Here is a 22,410-nt window from a genome sequence, read left to right on the forward strand (position 1 = left end):
AAGCCTCAAAAATCCCGTTGACTCGGAAGCTGCCCAGTTGCCCACTGGGCTCTTGCCTTCCGTCGCTGGCTGGTTTCCCCGTGTGACTCCTGAGCATCCCTTGCAGGTTAGGGCTGGCTTTGGGGTACCACAGGGGCGCGTGCCCGTGAGCGGCGATGCCTACCTGCCAACGGCTGGCACCAGGGACAAAAAATGGAATTTACATGTTGCTTTGGTGTCTGTAGGCTGCTAAGGCAGAATAAAATGGGATGATCTGCAAAATAAGGAGACATCGGCTTTAGCCCCGGTTCCTCCAAGAACCTCTGGTCCCCGTGTGGCCACCAGCTTCACCGGGATCAAGGGTTCTCCCACAGCTTTTGCACAGGGCTGGACACAGTGTGCGAGGGGTGTGTGTGCTGTCATTAAGGGAAATGAGCGTCAGAGTTTTTTCTTCTTGGCCATTCATGAGCTGAAAAGTATCAAATTCTCTAATGCTGCTGTGGTGGGAAGCAGCGGGACAGAAATGGCACTTCTTGCATGCTGGAGACTCCCCAGGTGTATTCGGGATTTACCACCTGTACTGAGTTGTCAAGCCAGCGCGGCCGGGGGGAGGCAGGCAGCCTTTATTCTACCGTGTAAACCATGAGTACAAGTTTAAAAAGTAATTGCAGGGACAAATGTGCCCTGTGACCAAAGGGAGAGCCGGGGGCCGAGTGCCTCCGGACTGGAAATGCTGGCTGAGCCCATGGCATCAGTGATGATGCTGGACTGGGAATGCTGGCTGAGCCCTTGGCACCAGTGACAATGCTGGACTGGGAATGCTGGCCGAGCCCTCGGCACCAGCGATGATGCTGGACTGGAAATGCTGGCCGAGCCCTTTGCACCAGTGATGATGCTGGACTGGGAATGCTGGCCAAGCCCTTGGCACCAGTGACGATGCTGGACTGGGAATGCTGGCCGAGCCCTTGGCACCAGTGACGCCGCAAGCGCCGGGGAGCTCAGCCTGTCTGCCATGTCCCAGCTGAGCGGGAGCTGGCAGGCAGGGGAAGGATCTTCTTACTCGTAAAGGGAGAGAAGCCCGAGCAGGACAATGAACAAGGCTCGCACAGTGTCCGCGGGCGCGCTGGCAGCAGCGCTGCCGCTGAGCCAGATGCACCTCCGAGGGGAACGCTGCGGGCGAGCAGCTGCTCCGGGTTGTTGGGAAACCGAGCGGCCGGGACTGTAACACCCCAGGATTTATTTCCTTGCAGGCTGCTGGTGCTCGGGAGGGAGGCTGACAGTGCTGGGGGTGCTTGGCTCGCTGCCCTCGATAGGAAGGAGGTGTCCTCAGCCCTGGGTCTGCAGCCTCTTCGGTGAGTGAAGTTTTCTGCTCGAGGGTGAGGTGTAGCCTTTGAGATGCAGCTACACGTTGATGTGGGGGGTGGGGGGTCGGTGTGTCGATGGGTGGAATCAGACTCCTCAGCTGGAGGAGAGTTACAAAGCAGGTGTGTTTATTGCGGCGCTGGGCGCAAGGGGGGGTCGCGCTTCCGAATTTGCACATCGTTCCCACAAGCATGATACAAAGTCAAGTCATGCATGTGTCTGTGATACAAAGTCATGCATATATGTAAGGTTTCTGAAAATTCAGCATCTCCTCCCTCTGGCGCCACTTCAAGACATACTTTTCACCATCTTGGGCAGTTACCTGAAGTTTTTGTTTATCTTTGCATACGTTAGCAGTCTTTGTTGTTTAGTTTCTGTTATCTTAAAACATCTGCTAGTTAAGGATGCACCCTTCCTTACTGCCCACTCTACACATGCCCACTGGGCTGGTTTTAATCTCTTTATCAGCCAATCCCCAAGTGGGGGATCCACCCTGTTGGTGGGGGCCATGTGAGTAGGAGGTTGCTGATCTACTACTACCACAATTATTTTACCCTGGTTTATTTTCTTGTAGCAGTTGGCACATCCTCATCAGAAGGCTCCTTATTTATCATTCCTTATTTATCATTCCTTATCATCCTGGCGGAGCTCATCTACATCAGTACTGATTGTCCCTCCTCCGAGTGCGAGTGCTGAGCTCCCCTTCGCGCTCTCTCGGGTGTTGATGTTCCTGTTGTCTGTGCAGCTTCTGTCTGCAGCAGTTTGGGGTTTTCACTCTATCAGTGTCCCATTTCGGAAGGTGGAGATGGGATCAAGCCAAAGGACTAAGGAAACGCAGCGCTGGGTTCAGGGGACCACTCTGGTGGCAGGGGATGCTCGTGCCACGTGCACCGAAAAGGACCCTGGTCCTGCGAGCCGCGGGTCTTTGCTGGTGAAGGTCATTGCTCCACCTGGCGCAGTGCTGAGCGGTCCCGTCCTTGCTTTACCTGTTCTACCAGCTGGCTGCTGTTTCTCCATGGGCTTTTTTTCATGGCATATCATCATCTCAGAAGATTTAAGGGACGATGTACGGGCTTACCAGGACGCAGCAGTTTTATTCCAACACTCCCTTTCTCCTCTGGAGCCCCCTCACGGTGCAGCCCTGGGTGGGGGGGGTGGGGCTCGAGTGAGATGGGGGAACTGGCACGGGGTTCTTGGGCTGACGGGTCCTTGCACCGCGCCAGCACCCAGCAGACACCTCTTGCTCTACATCCACTCCCCTCGCAAAATACTCTGCCTGCTGCCACAAGTTGCTCAGCCCTGTTTGGGTGCAGACAGGTCCCCAGCTGTAAGGGGAACCCCACGGCTGGACCCCACTTTGGCCGGGATGTTTGGCTTGGGCTGTTCTCGCCAGCCGGCGCGTTTGCACCCCCACACCTCTGCATCTCCTCTGGTCACACTTCTGCTCTCACGTGCCCCAGGCGGCCATCGTCCCATCGTCCCTCATCTGCTCACGCCGGCAGTTGGGTGGCACCGGTGCGGTTTGGTGTTCTGGTGCCTCTGGTTTGGAATGGTGGAACCCACCGAGCGCGGCACGTTGGACTCTGCTTTTTCCCTTTGGGCTTTCTCCTGCTGGAGGCAGGTGACACCGCTGCTGTATTGCTCCTCTGAAGTGCCACAAGCCTTATCTCAGTGACACAGTCATTAGCCCTTCGCTCCCCTCTGACCAAAGGCTCCTCAGGTGGATTTGCTGCTGATCTTGTCATCCGCCCTCCGGCAAGTCACATATTTTTCATACCGATGCCATCATTTCGCAAGGGCTTTGTCTGGGTGAGGACGTGGAGGCATGACCTTCAACCGCCCTTGTGATGGCTCAGCAGACACTGTGTTGCTGCGCTGAGAACCTGACCACCCTGTAATGCTGCCTGCTTCGTGTGGGATAAAGCGAACACTTTATATATATAAAAAAAAAATGAGTATTTAAATGGTTGCAGTGTGTCGGCTGCCCTTTATAACCATAGCATCAGAAAAAAGTGCTGGAAGATGGAAATGCAGCACCAAGGCTCCAGAACAGCCCAGACCTGCCGTCGGGGCGCTGGGGTTTGGCTCATTATCTGTACCTGGGGTTGGCTCGTGGAGACACAGGTGCCTCTGCTGCTTTCCACTCTTCCTCCCCTGCTTCTTCCCCATGGTCAGCGGGCGAGAGGCTCAGCCTGGTGGTGCTGGGGCCACCAGCCCCTGGAGAAGGGCAGGAGGGAGCCGGGGGCAAAGCAGCGTCAGAGGGGTGAGCATCCCTCTTGGGAAGGGAGGACTGGAGAGGGCTGGGGGGCAAGAGGAGCGACCTCAGGAGGTGAAACCGTGACCGGAAAGACACACGAAGGCAAAGGAGGAGAAATACCCGTGCGGTGGAGGACAGGAGGCTGGGGGTGGGTGAAGAACACCCGAGCCTGTTCCCTGGGGGGGCTGGGGACGCCGTGGGGAGGTCGCCTTCGCACCTCGGGAGCTGCCACATTTTGCAAGAAGCCGGGTTCCACCTGAAGCCAGGAACCAGCAGGATTTGTGCAGAGCAGTCTTGTGCTCTGGCCCATGCGCCACGGGGCTCACGGAGCCAAACAGGGTGCAACTGCCATGGTGAGGCTGGGGTCTGTGTCCGGGGAGGGGGCACCCAGGACATCCGTCCCTACAGTGGCCCTGCCGTGTCCCCTTGCTGCTCCTGCACGTGGCGTGTCCCCCACCTGCTGCACGAGTGCATGCGTGTGCTCACACACACGTGTGCTCACCCCCAACATGTGCTCACCCCCCCATGTGTGTTCACCCCCCAACATGTGCTCACACACACGTGTGTTCACCCCCCAACATGTGCTCACACACATGTGTGCTCACCCCCCCACGTGTGCTCACACACACCTGCTTTCTTCTCCTCCTTGACGAGAAGAGCGGGTGTCAGCGATGGTTTGGCTAATTAGGAGAAATATTACGGATAAATGGATGTTTGTGCCATTCCGCTTTATATTTTGGAATTTCCCTGCCTGAAGCGGTCGAGAAGTAAAGTACATCCTCCAGGGAGATCCTATGGGATGATGCAGGGCTGTCCTGGAGCTAAATCCAGGCTCTGGTGGAGAAAACAAACCCTGAGCTGCCAAGAAAGGGAAGAGCAGATATGGTGACCATCTCCCAGGGGTCCCGCGGATCCCTAGGGATGGCTGGAGGTGGTTATTTTCACAGGACGGTTCTTGCTGACTCTCTCCAGCAGCAAGAAGAAACTTCACAAGAAAGGACTGGAACGACCCTCTCAGGTCATGCCGTCATCCCCCCTTCGCTATCAGGGGCATCGTATTTTATAACCGCTCATAATTCATAATCTGACAAAAAAAAAGGTAAATGTGCTTTTCCTTCTCAACATTCCTCCTGGAAGTTTGTGCTCTTCTGACTGTTAATACTCCCCTAATTTCTCACCACCGAAATTTACTTTTTGCTCATCTGATTTCACGCAGCAATGTTTTCCCGCGTGCGTTCAGCTCCGTTTTGTGTCTATAGAGGGTCCTTATCCTCTATTTTGCTCTTGCAGGTTGGGTTTTCCATTTACACAGCTCTTTAATTCTTTTTTAACTCGCACCGCTCACACCAAAAGAAAACAAACTGTCCTTACGCTAAAAGGGAGAGCAAAGAAGACAGGTTTTGATTGTTTTTGGGGAGCAGAAGATTCTCTGTCTCCAAATATTCTGTTTTTTCCAGTTAAAGTGCCCCTGCACTCAAGACTAGGAACTTCTTCCGAGGGTCCCCTGTCCCTGTTGTTGTAGTACGACTTTCTATGTGCAGCCAGGTTTAGTCCAGTCTAACTTGTGTTGTCAAAATAACCCCCGGCCGTAGCCGATTTTGTCTGTGATGTTAATTTTTTTCCCTCAGATGCCGTGGTCCAATCTTTAAAGCACACTGACAGCCAGGCCACAACAGGTCAGCGTATCTGGGCTGGATTTTTGAGCTCCCCGGTTCAGCATCCTGCTGGAGAGCCGGTGGCTCCAAAACCCGCTGAAAGAGCGGAGGAAGCATCGCTCATCTGTATGCATTCAGGTCACCAGGACCACTGGCGAGAGTGTTTCCTACCCGTCTCCTCTTAGCCAGAGCTGAATTGTCAAACGGAGATATTGTCAGCAAAACAGAGGGGCCCCCAGGGCCGCCGGCGGGCTCAGTTACGGCTGGCAAAGAATATTTGGAGGGCTGTTGGAAAAAAAAAAAAGAGGTGTCTTGGACAGACTCTCCCTTCCTCTCCCGTTTCTCTCTGTCTCTGGCCTCACAATGAAATGACCTTTTAAAATCTCTTTATCTCGAAGCTTCAGTTTAAAGAGCTGCTGACGCCTCTTGGAAAACACTGAAAAGCTCTTGCAAAAAAGTCGCTGCGGCATCCTGGGTCCTGCTCGGCCTCCTTCTCTTTCACGGCTACATGTGTTTCCATTAGAAAAGGCTGTTCCTCCACAGTTTTCCATCACAGACCAGTCCGTGCCATCAGCCAGCATGGGAACCGGTGGGAATGGCCAGCGCAGGAGGGACCGGGCGCGATGCCCCTCAGCAGGACGGAGTTTGGGACCGTGGAAGGAAAAGCTGGGTGGGTTTTGTGTTCCTGAAGCTCTCGATATCTAGGCAGGGTAAGTCTCAGAGGTTAATTTGCTCAGGTGCTTCTGGTGTGACCCGTAAATCTGGTTTCCCAGCAGGCAGAGGTTGAGTCCTCAGACACCTTGGACCTTTGGCCAAGAAGGCTGGATCGTCCGTATTTCAACTCTGACCAACCAAATTGTCTGAAATGGACTTGGCCAGTCTGAAGGGAAGGGTTGTGTGTCTTCTTCTGACCTGTAAGGGAGGAATATTGACCCAGTTTTAGGGCCGGAGGAGATCGGTGCCCCTTCTGCTCTCGTTAAGCTTCTTTCAAAAACTAACTCGACTCAAGTCCAGATGCTGGAACGACTGTGGATAAAGCAGATCCCAGGCTCTCCCATTCCTACCGGTGTCCAGGTGTTGTTGCCGTGCAAAAGAAGGTCAACCACAGGCTGGCTGGTGCTAGCAAGAGGGCAGGCAGAAAGCCAAGGTGAAGTGCCCTGGGTTTGGCACCTCTGGGGTCACGTCAGGAGTACCGTGTCCCATCTGAGCATCTTCGGTGCGTGAAAGGTATCAACCTACTGGAACAAGTCCGGCAGAGACCGCTGGGTTGACCTCAGGGGGCAGGAAGGATCACTGGAAGGGGCTTTGGGTGCTGTGCAGGACTTTTGTACCACTTGAAGCAAAATACTGGAGGCACTGGAAGCACCAGTGCCAGTGCTGGCCACAGGGGAGGGAAGGCTGCTCATCAGGACAGCAGCGTAGCTGTCATTAAAGCATGTACTAATTGCTCGGCGTGGCCACGCACTGGAGCTCTCTGCTAAAGGCTGTAGTGAGATTTGTCACCTGCTGAACTTACTGGCTGTGATTTTATATTTCCTTCGCGATGCTTGCAAAAATAGGGAATAGCATCGGGCTCTACATGAAACCTCACCCTCGCACCTGCCTCATCACACAACAGGACAAGGTGTATTATTTAACCACTTTTAATCCATATAAAGTATACCGTGGGGATATAGGCAGCCTGGGCAGAATGGTCCAGTAGAAGCAGCCAAGGATTCCTGAGGTTTTCCAGTGCTTTCCAAGTACCAGTGGACTTTGGTACATTTACCAGCCGGAGTCCCGGGCAGGCCCCTCTCTCCAGGCTGCAGCTCCGTGTCCCGGGATGCGACCGCAGCCTGATGCAGGCACGTAGGTTCCTCTCAGATAAATGTCCTACTTCCCAGCTTCACTGTTCTGCCTGCTCCTGCGGCTCCATCACTCCTGAGCAGCACCGAAGCCCTGCTGGTGACACTGGTTGTTCTTAGGCTCTTTACTGGGGGTGAGATAAGCCAAGATGCCGAGCCTGGTGCATGCTCCCTGTGCCATGAGCTGCCGTACCAGTTCACCGGGCATCACAGCCAGCAGGACCTTGAAACCCAGCCTGGGGGGCTGCCTGCTGAGGAGCTGGTGCCATGTGCTGTCCTGACCACAGGGCAAGGGCTGTGGTGCTGGGACACTGGCTCAGCACCCAGCCAGAGCTGGTGTCACCAAATGTGCCTGCACAGACACAGAGGCATCAGGTGGGTTTGTACCCACAGCGGACACGGTGATGCTCAGTGGTGGCCTCTGAGGAGGAATGGGAAGAGGAACCAGGCATGGAGGTGCCACCATGGTTGATGTCTCCAGGTCCTACAACCTGGCTGTATTAGTAAAACCTGAGGCATGTTCAGGGGATGCTGTGCGTGACTGTCCTTTTACTGCCAATAACGCACCAGTTGGAGCTCCTGGGGTGACCGTGTCTGGCACATGACATTTCATCCCAGTCTTGTCCTTTTCCTCCTCTTTTTTTTTTTTTTTTTTTTTTTTTTAATCAGAGGCCACCTGCAGAGCTGCTGGGGAAGCATGGACCAGAGAAAGCCGGTGCCAGGCACCCAGAGAAGGGGACCGAGGGCCAGCTGCCAGCCGTGGTGGATGGTGACCATCGCCGCTGGCGTGGTGGGCAGCGTGACAGCCCTCTGCCTGGGGATCCTGCTGGGTGAGTGTGCCACCGGGTATGTTCTTTCAGTTCATCTGCTCCGAAAAAGAAATGGTCTGCACAACTCACAGTGCTCGTAGCAAAAACCCTCAAAAGCCTTCTGCTGTGGACAAGATGTGGTCAGTTTCCGCCCCCCCCCCCCCCCCCCCTCCCCAGGCTGCAAGGCCTGTCATCAGGTTGTGTTCTGAATATCTGGCTGTAAAGCACTTCACCTGCGGTGGGACATGTATGCTGTGCTCCTCCCGTGCCTCCTGCCCTGGTCTCCTGGGACAAGGTGACCCGCTGAGCGAGTGCGGGGCAGGCTGCCGATGGTGTCTGGAGGCTTTAGTGAAGCCTTTGACAGGGTTTCCCACAGCATCTCCTGGGGAAATGGGCTGCTCACGCTGGGGTGGAAGTGCTGCTGGCTGGGGGAGAAGCACGGTGGTGGATGGAGTCACATCCTGCTGGTGCTGGGCACACTGGGTGCTTGCAGGGCTCCCAGCCCTCTCTAATGGCTTTATCGACAGTCTGGGCGAGGGGGTCGAGTGCCCCCTCACTCAGTTTGCAGATGACACCAAGCTGTGGGGGATGCTGATCTGGGGGCCAGGGGGCTCTGCAGGGGGGTCTGGGCTGAGGCCACTGGATGAGGTTCAACACGGCTCCGTGCCGGGTCCTGCACTGGGGTCACACCAGCCCCACGCAGCGCTGCGGGCTTGGGAAGCTGCCCGGTGGGAAGGGGACTGGGGGTGCTGGTCGACAGCCGGCTGGAGATGAGCCGGCAGCGTGGCCAAGGTGGCCAGGAGCCCAGGGGGCCAAGAAAGCCAACGGCATCCTGGCTTGTGCCTGAAATGGTCTGGCCAGCGGGGCCAGGGCAGTGATCATCCCCCTGTGCTCAGCACCAGTGGGGCTGCACTGGGAGCCCTGGGGTCATTTGTGGCCCCTCGCTGCAAGAAGGACACAGGGGTGCTGGAGCGTGTCCAGGGCTGGGGAAGGGGCTGGGGCACCTGTCGGGTGGGGAGCGGCTGAGGGACCTGGGGGAGTTTAACCTGGGGAGGAGGGGGCTCAAGGGGGTACAGCACCATCCTGCAGTGCCACCCAGTTTGGTACCCAGCGCGCCTCTCCCCAGCCTGTCCCTGCAAGGATGGGCCCGCCTGGGGTTGCGTGGCCACGTTGCACCCACCTGCTCATGGACTTTTGTCTCAGGCTCGACAAAACCCCACCATGTTCGAGCTCAGGTCAGTTCGGTGCCGGGTGCTGCCATGGCGTGTGCAGGGCGCACCCCCGGCCATGGGGTGGTCAGGGACGGGCAAGATGCTCAGTCCAGGGGGGTGTAAAGGACGTGGTGAGGCTCGTGGTCCAAAGCAGGCAGCAAGGACAGCTAGCTCCGGCCCCAAACCTGCATGTAGCCTTGGTGGCCCTGACAGACACCTTCCCCCCTCCCCGGCAGCCTGGCACCCTGCAGTGGAGACCAGCTTTGAGCACACAGTGGAGCTGCGAGGGATCGCGTTCAACAGCAGCTTGCAGGCAGAGAACTCGGACTACTACAGGGTGCTGACGCCTGCTCTCGAGAGGCTGGTGAGTTGGTCTGGGATGGCCAGGAGAAGACTTGGGAAAGACCACGGCAGCGCCCCAGGGCTGAGCCCGGGTGGAAAAGGGTGACCTGAGCTGAACACGGGTGCTCCTGCTACCTGCCGGGACAAGAGATGCTCCAGCGTCCTGCGTCACCCAGTGCCACCTCCTGGGGTCTTCTACCTGGTAGGTGTGTGACCGTTGTTCTTTGCCTTGCAGTTTCTGTCCAGTTTCCAGGACTCCCAGCTGGACTGGAGCTGCACCGGTTGCACCATCCTGGGCTACAGGTGAGTGTGCGCAGGCAGCTGCCAGCAGCAGGTCCAGGGCATTCAGAGCAGCCCCACCAAGGTGAGCTCACACCTCTGTCCTTGGTCAAAGCCACTGCAAAGAGGAACTGCTTCTTTGGTCAAGGCTGGATTTTCTTCTAGGATTGCACCAATGTTCTGGCTTCTTTCATTTGGAAATGCAGTCAGAAAGGCAGAGGAAAATGGCTTTGTTCAACTAAAGCTGAACTTTGGGCCAGAGAAAAAAAATGCAAATGGCCATTTCAGGCCAGAGCGCATCTCCAGAGAAACTGGTGCCTGAAGTTATGAGTTTGGGTTCCCTGCAGGCAGTAGCTAGCACAAGAGCTTGTCCCTTGGCCAGGCTGTGGAGCCAATGGACCCATCAATTCCCTTTTCTCCAGCAGGAATGGAAACTCGAGCGTGATCGTCCATTTCCGCCTCCACTTCATCCCTCAGGATTCCCACCCGCTGAGCTCCACCATGGAGGAGGAGGCTCTCAGGCATGGGCTGGTGGCTGCCCTGCCCAAGCAAGGGCTTTCCCTGGCTGCCTATGGGACTATATCCTCAGCTTCCCTTACAGGTACACTCCTGCCGCAGGTGTTGGGCAACTCGAGCGAGGTGCGCGGTGCTGGTGGCACCAGGAGGTCACGCCAGCAAAGCCATGACCTGTGTCTCAGGTAGCCCAGCCACCGCAGCTGCCCAGCACCAATGTTGGAAGCAGGGGTGCTGGATGCAGCCACAGGAGGTGCTGTGCCTGGTACCCAGGTGCTACCAGCTTCACGAGACTGCAGCAGAAACATGGCTAGATCTTGCTGGTAGCCCAACAGCAATCCATGGGGGGACCCCAGCTCCCCCCCAAGGCTGGTGCTGTCAGGATGCTCCCTGGCCATCAGGAGCAGCCCCAGGTGCCCACAGTAACAGCAGAGCCTAAATTGCAGCTGCTTTGGCTTTTCGTGGAGCACCTGGAACCAGCCTGAGGGACAAGAGCAGAAGCTCCGGGAGGTTAATTGCTGGGTTGTCTGTACCTACGAGCAGCCCTTAGTCCTCAGGGTTGTAGCAGTAATTCCTGCTTAGGTAGATATTTCTCATATTTGAGTTATCCTGAAACAGCCTGGCCGGGGATGTGCCTTGGTGCAGTGCCTGTGGGGCTGCACGTGGCTGTAGGACTCCTGGTCCAGCAGATTTAGGGAAAAAACCCCTGTGCCTGGAAAACATGAAGGTGTGGGTTCTTCTGCAGTTCCCCCTGCGCTCCCCGCAGCTCCCTGGGTCTTGGGGAGCTTTGTGCAGCCCAAAGGGGGGTGCATGAGCACCCCTTGGCTTTAGGCAGCAGCCCTGTAGAGCCTCGGCTTTGTTGCCTGCTCCCGTGCTGGCTGTGGGGAGTGCCGCCCCACACGGGATCACCCCACGAGCCTGCAGGGCTGGAGGCAGCTGCTCCTCTGCTGGGCACCGTGGTGGAGCAAACTGGGGAAAGGGGCTGGGTGAGGAGCTCCCCAGTGGCTGTGGGACAGGGCCCACCGTGGCCAGGCAGGAGGAGAAGCTCTGCCAGCCTGGCGCAGGAGCAGTGCGGCCCGTGGGAGCGCAGTCCCGGGATGCCCTCACTGATGCCCGTTCCTTCCCTGCTCCACAGGTCCCGGTGAGGTTTCTCCCCACAGAGCTGGGCTGAGATCAGGTAAGAGCCCCCCCCCCCCCCCCCAGCCCCCTGGCTGTGCTCCGCAGCCTGACCCATGGCCTCCTCCTCCTCGCCGCTGGCCTGGCAGCAGATACCAGAGGTGTTTGTGCCCCATCTTGTTCGTAACCCGGCGGTCCAGGGCTCTGCGCTCCTTTCCTCTTGTGAGCTCAACCAGGCGTGCTCCGCTCCCGGCTCCGGGCACTGCCAGGGCAGTGACAAGGACACTGGGGCACTTGTCCCTGGGGAAGCTGGGACATGGTGACTGGAAGGGCTGCAGAAGACACGAGTGACACATGGTCACTTGTCACAAGACCCAGCATGTGTGGAAAGAAACCCGTGAGCGTGATGGCCGGGACTGTGCTGATACCCCTGATGGGGGGAGCAGGGGGGGGGTCTCTGGCAGCAGGTCCCCTGGGCAGGGGGGATGGGTCACAGCTACTGTGGTGGCTGTAACACCACTGGCTTCTGGGCACCGGAGGAGAGCCAAGGACACGGCACACCTTGTCAGGCTGGTGGTAGATGTCGGCATCAAGATGAGGGGAACTGTGCCCTAGGAACACCTTGGTCCCACCACCAGCTCCGAAGGGTCATGGCAAGGGCCACCTTCCTGGTGGCTGACATCTGGGCAAGTGCCACGTGCCTGCCAGCTGCTGGGAGCAGATCCTGAGGCAGTGGCTGAGCCTGTGAAACTAACTGGGATACTTCTTCCCAGAATTTCTTGGTTTGGAAGAGTTTCAGGGAGGATGCTGTGATGAGCCGGTGCTTTGCAGTGCTCTTTTCCCAGCCTGTGGGTGAAACCCGCTGACATCCCCGGCAATGTCCCGCTGCTCCACCACGATGTGTGGCTCTCTCCTCCCTTCCAGACTGTGGCAGCCGCCCTGCCATGCAGACCGCCAGCAGGATAGTCGGAGGCTCGGAGGCATCCAGAGGGGAGTTCCCGTGGCAAGTCAGCCTGCGCGAGAACAACGAGCACTTCTGCGGTGCCGCCATCCTCACCGAGAAGTGGCTGGTGTCTGCCGCTCACTGCTTTGCTGAGTAAGCTGTAGCACGCTACCTTCCCCTCCGCCCCGGCTCCAAATGCTGCCGTTACCCCTGCGCTGGGGCTCCCGCTGTACCAGGCTGCTCCATTGTGGCCAATTCCCCATCCCCGACGGAGCCGTGGCAGCTCCTGCCTGGCGTGGGCGGCAGGAGGGGTGGGAGGCAGCACCCCAGCGCTGGTGTGCGGGGTGATGCTGTGGCTGCGGGCTCACGTGGTCCCCGCTGTCTCTCTTCCAGGTTCCAGGACCCAGCCATGTGGGCAGCTTACACGGGGACCACCTCCCTGCGAGGTTCAGACAGCAGCGCAGTGAAGATGGGCATCGCCCGCATCATCCCCCACCCCTCCTACAACACTGACACGGCCGACTACGACGTGGCCGTGCTGGAGCTGAAGACACCTGTGACCTTCACGAAGTACATCCAGCCCGTGTGCCTGCCGGACGCTCGGCATCACTTCCCCACCAGCAAGAAGTGCCTCATCTCTGGCTGGGGCTACCTCAAGGAGGACTTCTGTAAGCAGAGCACGGTGGGGGGTGAGCCTCGTAGGGGGCACCGGGGAACTGGGGTGGGCTTGGGGTGGGCTGTAACACGGGTCCCGCCGCCGGCTCATGGCTGCGCCTCTCTACGTCAGTGGTGAAACCTGAGTTCCTGCAGAAAGCAACGGTGGAGCTGCTGGACCAGACGCTGTGCTCCAGCCTCTACAGCCACGTCCTCACGGACAGGATGATGTGTGCTGGCTACCTGGAGGGGAAGGTTGACTCCTGCCAGGTGAGCTGTGCCCAGGGAAACCGGCACCCCTCCCTGCACCCGTCTTTTCCCTCCCAGTATGCACAGGCAGCACGTCCAGCAGCCGGAGCTGACACCAGTTACTGTCCCCCCGCAAGGCTTGAGGCCATGCCTTGGACCCAGGTCTGGGGCTGCAGAAGACAAAACTGACGACATGTTCCCTAGTGCTCGGGGCTGCTTAAGGGGCGCTTTGGGCTATTGAACCGCTTTTCTCCCCTGGCTGAGCTGGAATCGGGGCTGGTGCTACCGGTGTACCCATGGCAGGTCCCCAGATCAAAATCCAGATGGCAAAGGGCAGCAGTGGAAACTAAAACGTAAACAACAGGGTTTGGTGCGCAGCTTGGTGTTTTCCCTAGTTGGGCTTTATCCAACCTGGAATTGCAGGTGCTCAGCTGGAGAAAATCCTGCCTTTCCCAGCGAGCTGGGAGAGGGGCAGTGCTGGGAGGAAGAGGAGGGCTGTGGTCTCCACCGCTGTCCCTGTGGTCTGGCAGGGCCCTTCACATCCACCAACTGAGCAAAACTGCACTTCTCTGGTGGTAGCACGTCATGTTTCTGCATCGGATGCAGCACAACCACCAGAGAAGTGGCCAGGAATGGAAGACTGAAGGTTGGATGATGAAGGTGACCCACTCACCTAGAGCAATCCAACCCCCAGGAGGCACTGCCAGCTCCACAGGCACCACATGTCCTACATCGGTGACACTCGTGTGGCCCCACAGGACCAGGGAACCAGAGGCCAAAATAAGAAAACATCATGCAAAGCTGAGCATGGTCTCCGTGGGTTGCCTGTCACGCAGGTGACACCCCATCATCAGGCTGTTCAAGGCTGCTGGGCTTAACCTTCACGAGCAGCAGTTTAACAAATGAGTTAACAGTAGAAATGCTTACCCTAGATGTTTATAGAGATGTCCTTGCTGTCTTCTGGCATATCAAGGGCACAGGGCTACTGCTTAACAGCAGGACAATGTGCCCACACAGGAGCACCCAAAGGGCAGCACAGGAGATGCTTCACTCATCACTAGACTGGGTGAAAGCAGAGGTGAGCTGGGACACACGGGGATGGAGACCCCCGGGCTGGCAGAGGAGTGCAGAGGGTGGCCAGGGCCAGCTCGGAGCATCCTCAAGGAGACTTCACTGTCCGGCTTCTCTGCAGGGTGACTCTGGTGGCCCCTGGTTTGCCAAGAACCATCTGGCAAGTTCTTCTGGCGGGAATCGTGAGTTGGGGAATTGGATGTGCTGAAGCCAGGCGGCCTGGGTTTACACACGCGTTACCAAACTCAGGGACTGGATCCTGGATGCTATTTCTGCCTTCCCTGCCGCAGCCCCACACTGCCCTTCAGTCCCTCCAGTACTAACAGTAATGCGCCCGGCTCCGAAGAGCTCGAGACCACCACCACCACCGGTGCAATCCCCACCACTCCAGCAGCCCCAGCTGCCACCAGGGCGGTGACGGCAGCGAGACCACCAGGTACGAGCACCCAGCGGGTGGGCGCCCCTCGGCAGGAGGGATGGCTGGTGTGGGTCCACATGTCGGGGTCGTTATTCTGCTCAGCCAAAGTGTCCTTCAGCAGGGTGACCCACACAACCCTGCCCAGGCACAAGTGACACTGTGGGTACCCCGGCTCACCCCAGAGCAGCCGGGCAAAGGCGCTCAGCCCCTGCGTGGATGGGTCCTGTGGGCTCCTTTGCTTATGCAACTGAACGTGTAATTTTGCTGCGTAAGCGGGTCTGCTCCAAGGACCGGGGACTAAATCTGGCACATCCACAAGTGAACCTGTGGAAATTTAAATTAAAGCTAAATTTATGTTTAACTTTTAATCTGGAATGGCGAGGCTCAGAGACACAGAGCTGCTGATTGCCCTCGAGAAAGGCAGAGGATTAAGGACTTGCCCAGAGCAAGATGCAGAGCAGCAGCGGGGGTGAAAGCGCACGTACGGCTGCGCGCAGCCACCATCAGAGACCACCACAATCAGCTTGGGCAGGTCCCTCACATCTGTCCCCGCTCAGACTTACTGGTTGGAGAGAGCAAAAGTCTCTCCTCGCTTGTCTTCTGCCAGGGGTGCTCACATGTCATGCTTTGGCTTTTGTTCAGAGTGTGGAGGACGACCTGGGTTCTCTAAACCCAGCAAGATCGTGGGAGGAACAGATGCTTCCAGAGGAGAGATCCCCTGGCAAGTCAGCCTGAAGGAAGACTCGAGGCATTTCTGTGGAGCCACCATCATTGGGGACCGCTGGCTGCTGTCGGCAGCTCACTGCTTCAACGAGTAAGAGTCCGATGCTGCTCGCACTGCTCCTCCAGCTCCCCTGCCCCAGAGCTGGGCAGAATCCAGTCCCGGGGCAGAACCAAGGCTACACGTTGGCTGGACGTTACTACCTGTTGTAGCTAGAGATTCAGAGCAAAAGGGGTTCTGTGGGGAGGCTGGGGTGAGGCAGGGAAAGGTTAAAGCAGCCAGGGCAGGGAGCAAGGGCAACACATCTACTGGGTGGAAAAGGAGTGGTGCCACAAGAGAGCTGCTTTAAGAAATTTAACCTTAAAAACTGGCTGTAATATATGTAATATATGAAATAAGAGACACGTCATCAACTGTTAAAGGGAAGATGGTCAGTTCGATCCTCCGTAGTTCTGTTAAACTTGTGAGAGCCCAAGCCCAGATTTATAAATAATCTAGATGAAGAAATGAGTAGCAAGAGGATAACGTCAAGAATAAAAATTGCCGAAGGCAGAAAAGGTGGGGGACTAACTGAGGAGTTTCAAGACAACCTTATGCATCAAATAGCTGGGCAATAAAGTGAAATGCAAGGTAGGCGAGCGTTGACGTGAGGCACAGGGCAAGCAAGCAGCACGTGCTGTCTGTCTGCAGAGGGTCACGGGTCTCCAGCAGCTTTAAAGGGGTCAGAAATACTGTGGGTATTGCCACGAAAACAGCAGTTCCTGGTAATGCCCAGCACAGGGACATCCTGAACGTTGCAAGCAGTGCTAGCATGACATCGCCAGAAGGCCAGCACAAGACGAGGATGAGCTGGGTGTGGAGCAGCATCGGAACGGGCACGACCAAATGGATCAGACTGGGACAACTGGGGAGGAAGGGGGTGCGTGACAGGGACGGCAGGGCTACAAAGGGCACAGTGGTTAGGGAATGCCACCTTGTTGCTTTTCTAAGATCTCCAATAACCACCAAGAGCAGGTGTAAGACAATCAAAAGGGAGCATTTTTTTCATAAATTTCATGAAACCAAATGTTTAAAAGGGACATGGTGTTGAAAAAAAACCAAGGAATAAACCACAACTCTAGGAAAACCCAAACAGAACCCCCAAATCCATCAAGACCTACACGGTCTGTGTGCCAGAACGCTTCTGAAATCACAAATAGCTGGTCTGTGGGCCTGACTTAGCAGCGCTGCTCTTCTGTGTGAGGCTTTGGTAAAGGGAGGTTTCAAACACCGATCGTTTAAAGTTGTCCGCAATTTAAATGTCAGGATTCATGCCAGGCGTATGTGTGTTTGGGATCGTGTGTTTGCAGGACAAATCCGGAGGAGATCGAAGCCTACATGGGAACAACGTCACTAAATGGAACCGATGGGAATGCAGTGAAGGTCAATGTCACAAGGGTGATCGAGCATCCCTTCTTCGACCCTGTTTTTCTGGATTTCGATGTGGCGGTACTAGAGCTGGCAAGACCTCTTGTCTTCAACAAGTACATCCAGCCCATCTGTCTTCCACTTGCTGCGCAGAAGTTTCCCGTTGGCAAGAAATGCCTCATTTCTGGATGGGGTGACCTCCAGGAAGGGAATGGTAAGCAGTGACGCATTACCAGTTGGTTTGCTCTGGAGCAGTGACAGACCCAGACAGTCCTGGGAGCGTACAGGACAAGGGACAGTAACGGGGACAGTCAGGAACTGACAGAAAAACGCGAATAAGGGCACACCGAGCACTGCCTTAAACCGCAGTTATTTAGGAGCCACCAGCAAACAAGAAAATGGAGAGAAGGAGCCAGGAGAAACCTGCTGGGCTCCCCTCGGGTGTTCTCCCACGTTAAGCAAGAGCGGGGCGATGCCTCGCACCTGCCGTAGGTCTGGCAGGGTGGCGTGTCGGCCCCAGTCACCACACTCAGCCACAAAGATGTTCCAAGCAATTAGAAAAAGCAATGCTCCCGCTGCAGGGAGAAGGCCTGAAGGGTGGCACGTGTCCCCCTGGCAGCAGGACCAGGAACCCGCAAGGTGCTTGGCACAGGGACGGGGACGTGCCGCCTGCGTGCAGCATCCTCTGCGCAGGCGTGGAGCTGCACCCTGGGGTGAGCGGGGGCAGCTCAGAGAGGACTCAACCCCATGTGCCAGGGTTAGAGCCTGTTTTCTTGAAATACACGTTTGGTCAGTCTAAAAGCCCTTAGTTTGCGCTTCCCTCTGCTGCACTCGCTAACCCCGTGGTTTTCGTGCAGCCACCAAGCCCGAGATCCTGCAGAAAGCCTCGGTGGGCATCATAGACCAGGAGACCTGCAACTTCCTCTATAACTTCTCCCTCACCGACCGAATGATCTGCGCTGGCTTCCTGGAGGGGAGGACAGACTCTTGCCAGGTAAGAGCGGGATTCCTCTGTGAATCATTCCGGAAAGCTGGGCTAACACAGCTCAGCACATCCTCCGGATTTACCGACCTGCGGTGGCCAGGCTGCAAGCCACGCATCCCTTAGCTCAAAAACCTCAGCCCGCTGCTTTTAAAAGTAAATAAAGCTCCATCAAGTTGAGCGTGACTTAAACCAACTGTCCCACCGCTCCGTCTGGCCAGACTGGAGTCCTGGATGACGTGTGTCCCCTCCTGTGGCAGCGAGGCAGTGGCAGCTGCTGGTGGCTGTCCCTCCTTGTGGGAGGGGGCTGTCGGGAGCCGTTACTGTCCGTGAGAGATGTGCCCCGTGTCCGTGCTGCAAGGGGGAGCCCGCTGACCCTGGTTTCAGCCTGGGCATGTTCTTGTCTTGCACACAGGACAGCCCGATGGACTGGGCGAGGAAGGGGCTGGGGCTGGCGGAGTCCTCCACGCAGCTGCAGGTTGATCTCTCCTGGGGAGACTGGGTTGAGCAGCCTCCTTGCTTCTTCCTCAGGGGGATTCAGATGGACCCTTGGCCTGTGAGGTGACCCCAGGAGTGTTTTATCTGGCTGGCATTGTGAGCTGGGGAATTGGCTGTGCCCAGGCTATGAAGCCTGGTGTGTACTCCAGAATCACCAAACTCAAAGACTGGATCCTGGACACCATCTCGCAGCTGCCCAGTCCCGGCACAGGCACCCCTTCCAGTTCAGCCATCGCTCAAACTCCTACTGCAGCCGTCCCCATCCAGCAGCCCAGCCCAGCAGCTCCAAGTCCAATCGACAGAACCACCCTGGGCTCGAAGACAACCACAACCATGAAAGAAACCTCCATAGCGCTGCAAACCACCGAGCCTGCCAAGCCCACCCAAACTCCAGGTAAAACTGACGATAGATTTATTGCCATGGTGGTAGGAGACCTCCAGCCCCAGCACAGAGGGTGCTGAGCAAGCCGTGGGTTATTGCCTTCCAGTGGTGCCCTGTACCAGCCTCACCTTCAAGTGTTCCAGCGAGGTCTGTATCGGGAAGGAAAACCCGGAATGCGATGGCATCGTTGACTGCAGCAATGGCTTCGATGAGCGTAACTGCGGTAAGTACGGCTCTGCAGCCTCACGGCTTTGCCCAGGCTCCCCAGTGACACCCACGAGCTGCCCATGGGCTGTCCTGTGCCCCACCTCACACACCGGGGGTCTGGGCCAGCCCCTTGTGGTCCAGGTCCTACTTGGTCTGCTGGAGACGCATTACAAGATAAAGCTGGATGAGCAGGATCCAAATTTTCCGCCGGAAAATGTGGCCCCTTCTCCCATGCTATAAAACATTAGAACCCCTTGCCCAGCACGCAGGCCTTCTGGTCAGTTGTTCTGCCAGCCCAAGCTGGCGAGATGCTCTGCACAGCATGGCGGGCCAGAAGATGTCTGGGTGTCCCCAGGAGTGCTCCTTGGACCGCACGTTCCTTGCTGTGTGACAGCTCAGCCAGTCCATCCCCCCACCCTGCACGCCTGCAAGGTGGGATCTCGGACAAGGGAAAGGTCCCACGTGTGCCAAGCCTTGCCTCAGACGGGTGAACTCAACCCACCACATCCAGCTGCCCTGCGTGTCTCCCCAGAAGGCTGCCCCGTGGCACTGGGGGTGGAAGGAGGGCGGGTGGCCCCTTTGGCGATGGTCACCTCAACCCCGGTGCCCGTTCCTCTGTCCCAGACTGCGGCTTCACAGCTGCCCTGGCCTTCAGCAAGATCGTGGGTGGCAGCACCGCAGCTCGAGGAGAATGGCCCTGGCAAGTCAGCCTCTGGCTTCGGCGGAAGGAGCACAAGTGTGGGGCTGTCCTCATCGCCGACCGGTGGCTGCTCTCTGCAGCTCACTGCTTTGATATGTAAGTCTGAGATGGGCTAGTGAAGCCACCTGGCTCCTGGCCGTGCTCCCGCCAGCCCACCCGCCCTCCCCCTTCCTCGCAGTCCAGCGCCGTGGCTGGGATGCTGTGCCCCACTGGAAGCACGCACTCCCTATTCCAGCGAAGCCTGGGTGATGGCCACAGGGTGATGGAGGCGGGGGTCCTGCCCTGACACGGTGTGTCCGTAGCGCATCCCAGCCCCCCAAGCAGAGGAACGCCTCCCCCTTGTGAGGCCAGGCTCCTAACAGCCAGGTTTGCTGTCTTTCTGCAGTTACAGTGACCCCAAAATGTGGGTGGCCTTTCTAGGAACGCCTTTCCTGAGTGGCATCGATGGCAAAATGGAGAAAATATTGCGTATCTACAAGCACCCTTTTTACAACGTCTACAGCCTGGACTACGACGTGGCTCTGCTCGAGCTGAACACGCCTGTCCAGTTCAGCAGCACCATCAAACCTATATGTCTGCCGGACAGTTCACATGTCTTCCATGAAGGAGCCAGATGCTTCATCACAGGCTGGGGCTCCACAAAGGAAGGAGGTAAGGGCTGAGGGCTCCCTCGCATCGCTGATGCTGAGCGCCACCTCCCCTGTGAGCCCAGACACCCGATTCCCACGCAATTCCCACACCACAGCCCCAAGCATGCCCCATGCCAGGCCAGACCCTGTGGGGGACACAGAGCCTGGCCTCACTGCCCTGTCCTCCTCTCTTTGGTCACACCTCTGCTCTCTTGTAGCCTCCCCAAGCGTCCCGCGCACACCCCATCCCTGAAGCAGCTGCGCCAGCTGTGCTGCTGCAGTACAGGGCCCACACAGATACCGTTCCGGGCCAGCCGTGTGACGAACCACGCGCCGAAGGGACTTTCCTATGCTTGCTCCGCTGGGGAGGCACTTTGTCAGCACGGGTGTCCCCCTTGGCAAGCGAGTGGCGCTGCAGGGATCCCGCTCCTCTGCGTGCTGCCGCCACTCCTGTGCTTGGCACTGTGCTAACGGCGGTACTTGTCTCCTCAGGCGTCATGTCAAAGCATCTGCAAAAAGCAGCAGTGAACATGATCGGAGACCAGGCCTGCAAGAAGTTCTACCCCGTGCAGATCAGCAGCAGGATGCTGTGCGCTGGCTTCCCGCACGGCACCGTCGACAGCTGCTCGGTGAGCGTGGGAGCAGCAAACGCTGCGGCTGGGACGGGTGAAGTCCCCGAGCTGTGTCCTCTGACGAGGCCCTTGCCCTGCCTCCCCTAGCTCAGCTACTGGCCGTTGCCATTATCTGAGTCCATCCTGCATCCCCCCCGGGCTGTGACAGGTCAGAGAAACATGCGGAGAGGTGATGCCTAGAGCCCGCAGGGATGCCGTGGGGCCCGTTTCGTGACCCTGTTGTGCCCCCAAACACACTGTCCCGTGTTCCAGAACCGCAGACTGTGCATGCAAAGACATCACCGAGCAGTCCTCCAGCTTGGCAGCAGGCTCCTGGGGAGGCGGGGAACAGCACAGCAAATGTCCCAGACACCAAAGAACATCTCACAGCTGGGGGGGCTGGTCTGTCTCCTTGCCTTGACAGAGGACCCTTTTCCTCTCTGCAGGGTGATGCCGGTGGGCCCCTGGCGTGTAAAGAACCCTCAGGGAAGTGGTTTGTTGCAGGAATCACAAGCTGGGGCTATGGCTGTGCCAGGCCAAACTTCCCTGGTGTCTACAGCAAAGTCACAGCTGTCCAGGGCTGGATCGTGCAGAACCTCAAGCGCTGAAGCTACATTTTGCCACTCAGGTAAGGTGAAGAGGACGAGGAATGTGTTGGGAGAGAGGAAGGGAGGGAGGGAGGGAGGAAGGAGACTACGCATCTGGCTGTAGCAAGACGTTTCCCCTTTCCCAGCCCACCTGCCAGTGACACCCACGCCGTACACGCCTGGACCACTACTGAGAAGGCTCACCTCCAGATGACTTGGCTCACCTCCAGATGACTTCACATCCAGGCTTACACCACTTGGGAGGCTCCCATCACTGATGCTGCGCAGCCAATACCATCACATTCAAACAGTAAAAAGGCTGCTAGGCAAACATGGCTGGAAAGCATTTCATTTTCACGTAGTCATTTTCATTTTCACGTAGCCATTCTGTTCTCTAGAGGGGGAACTGCACTTCAGTGTCAATTACTCCACATACCCAGTTACCTAACAGTTTACCTTGTGTCAGAGCACTTCGGTCCCTTCATAGACCCCACCACACTGGGAGATTACATGAAATCGGGTTCTCCCACACCCCTTTGAGTGTCCCAGCGGGTAAGGAGATAACATCCTTCCAGTCACTCTCCCTGCCCCAGCAAGTACCAGCAGTGAAATATTTTATAAACTACAGAAGAGCTTCAAAAGAAGGGATTGAAAAAATGTTACTACAGGGCTGTGGGCACTTTTCATCTCCTACACTCTCCTGTTCCAGCTCCTGTGCACAGTGCTGACTACACAGCATCAACTGACTTTGCCAGGAGAGGTGTGTAAGCCAAGAACAATACAGAGCTCAGCCCCAAAGCAGACCCAAGTCCTCTGTTGCAGAAGTGAACGCTCCCTCAAAAAAACACCACTGAGAAGGCAGGCTCCAAAATGGAACATCTGTGCCAGAGCCAAAACACAAGCTGCAGGATATCACAGCCACACAACACATTTTATTCTATAAAGAAATACACTTCGGCACTTCCCCCCCCTTTCAGTCCCCCA

General features: G+C 57.0%; 1 protein-coding gene across 1 annotated transcript; it reads left to right on the forward strand.

The window, feature by feature from the left end:
* Positions 1–1,070: 1,070 nt before the first annotated feature.
* Positions 1,071–22,235, forward strand: TMPRSS9 (transmembrane serine protease 9). Its single transcript, XM_037386936.1, is given in 23 exon segments — positions 1,071–1,331; positions 7,767–7,927; positions 9,354–9,481; positions 9,695–9,762; positions 10,164–10,339; positions 11,387–11,428; positions 12,292–12,463; positions 12,704–12,978; positions 13,098–13,234; positions 14,406–14,421; positions 14,424–14,453; positions 14,456–14,506; positions 14,509–14,683; positions 15,235–15,516; positions 16,773–17,044; positions 17,688–17,824; positions 18,344–18,704; positions 18,799–18,915; positions 19,524–19,695; positions 19,985–20,250; positions 20,721–20,857; positions 21,286–21,467; positions 21,573–22,235. Coding segments are annotated over 21 exon segments (3,309 nt in total). The 5' UTR covers positions 1,071–1,331; positions 7,767–7,794; the 3' UTR covers positions 21,448–21,467; positions 21,573–22,235.
* The last annotated feature ends 175 nt before the right edge of the window (positions 22,236–22,410 follow it).

Source organism: Falco rusticolus, chromosome 4, assembly GCF_015220075.1.
Source record: "Falco rusticolus isolate bFalRus1 chromosome 4, bFalRus1.pri, whole genome shotgun sequence".
In the NCBI taxonomy this organism is placed as follows: domain Eukaryota; kingdom Metazoa; phylum Chordata; class Aves; order Falconiformes; family Falconidae; genus Falco; species Falco rusticolus.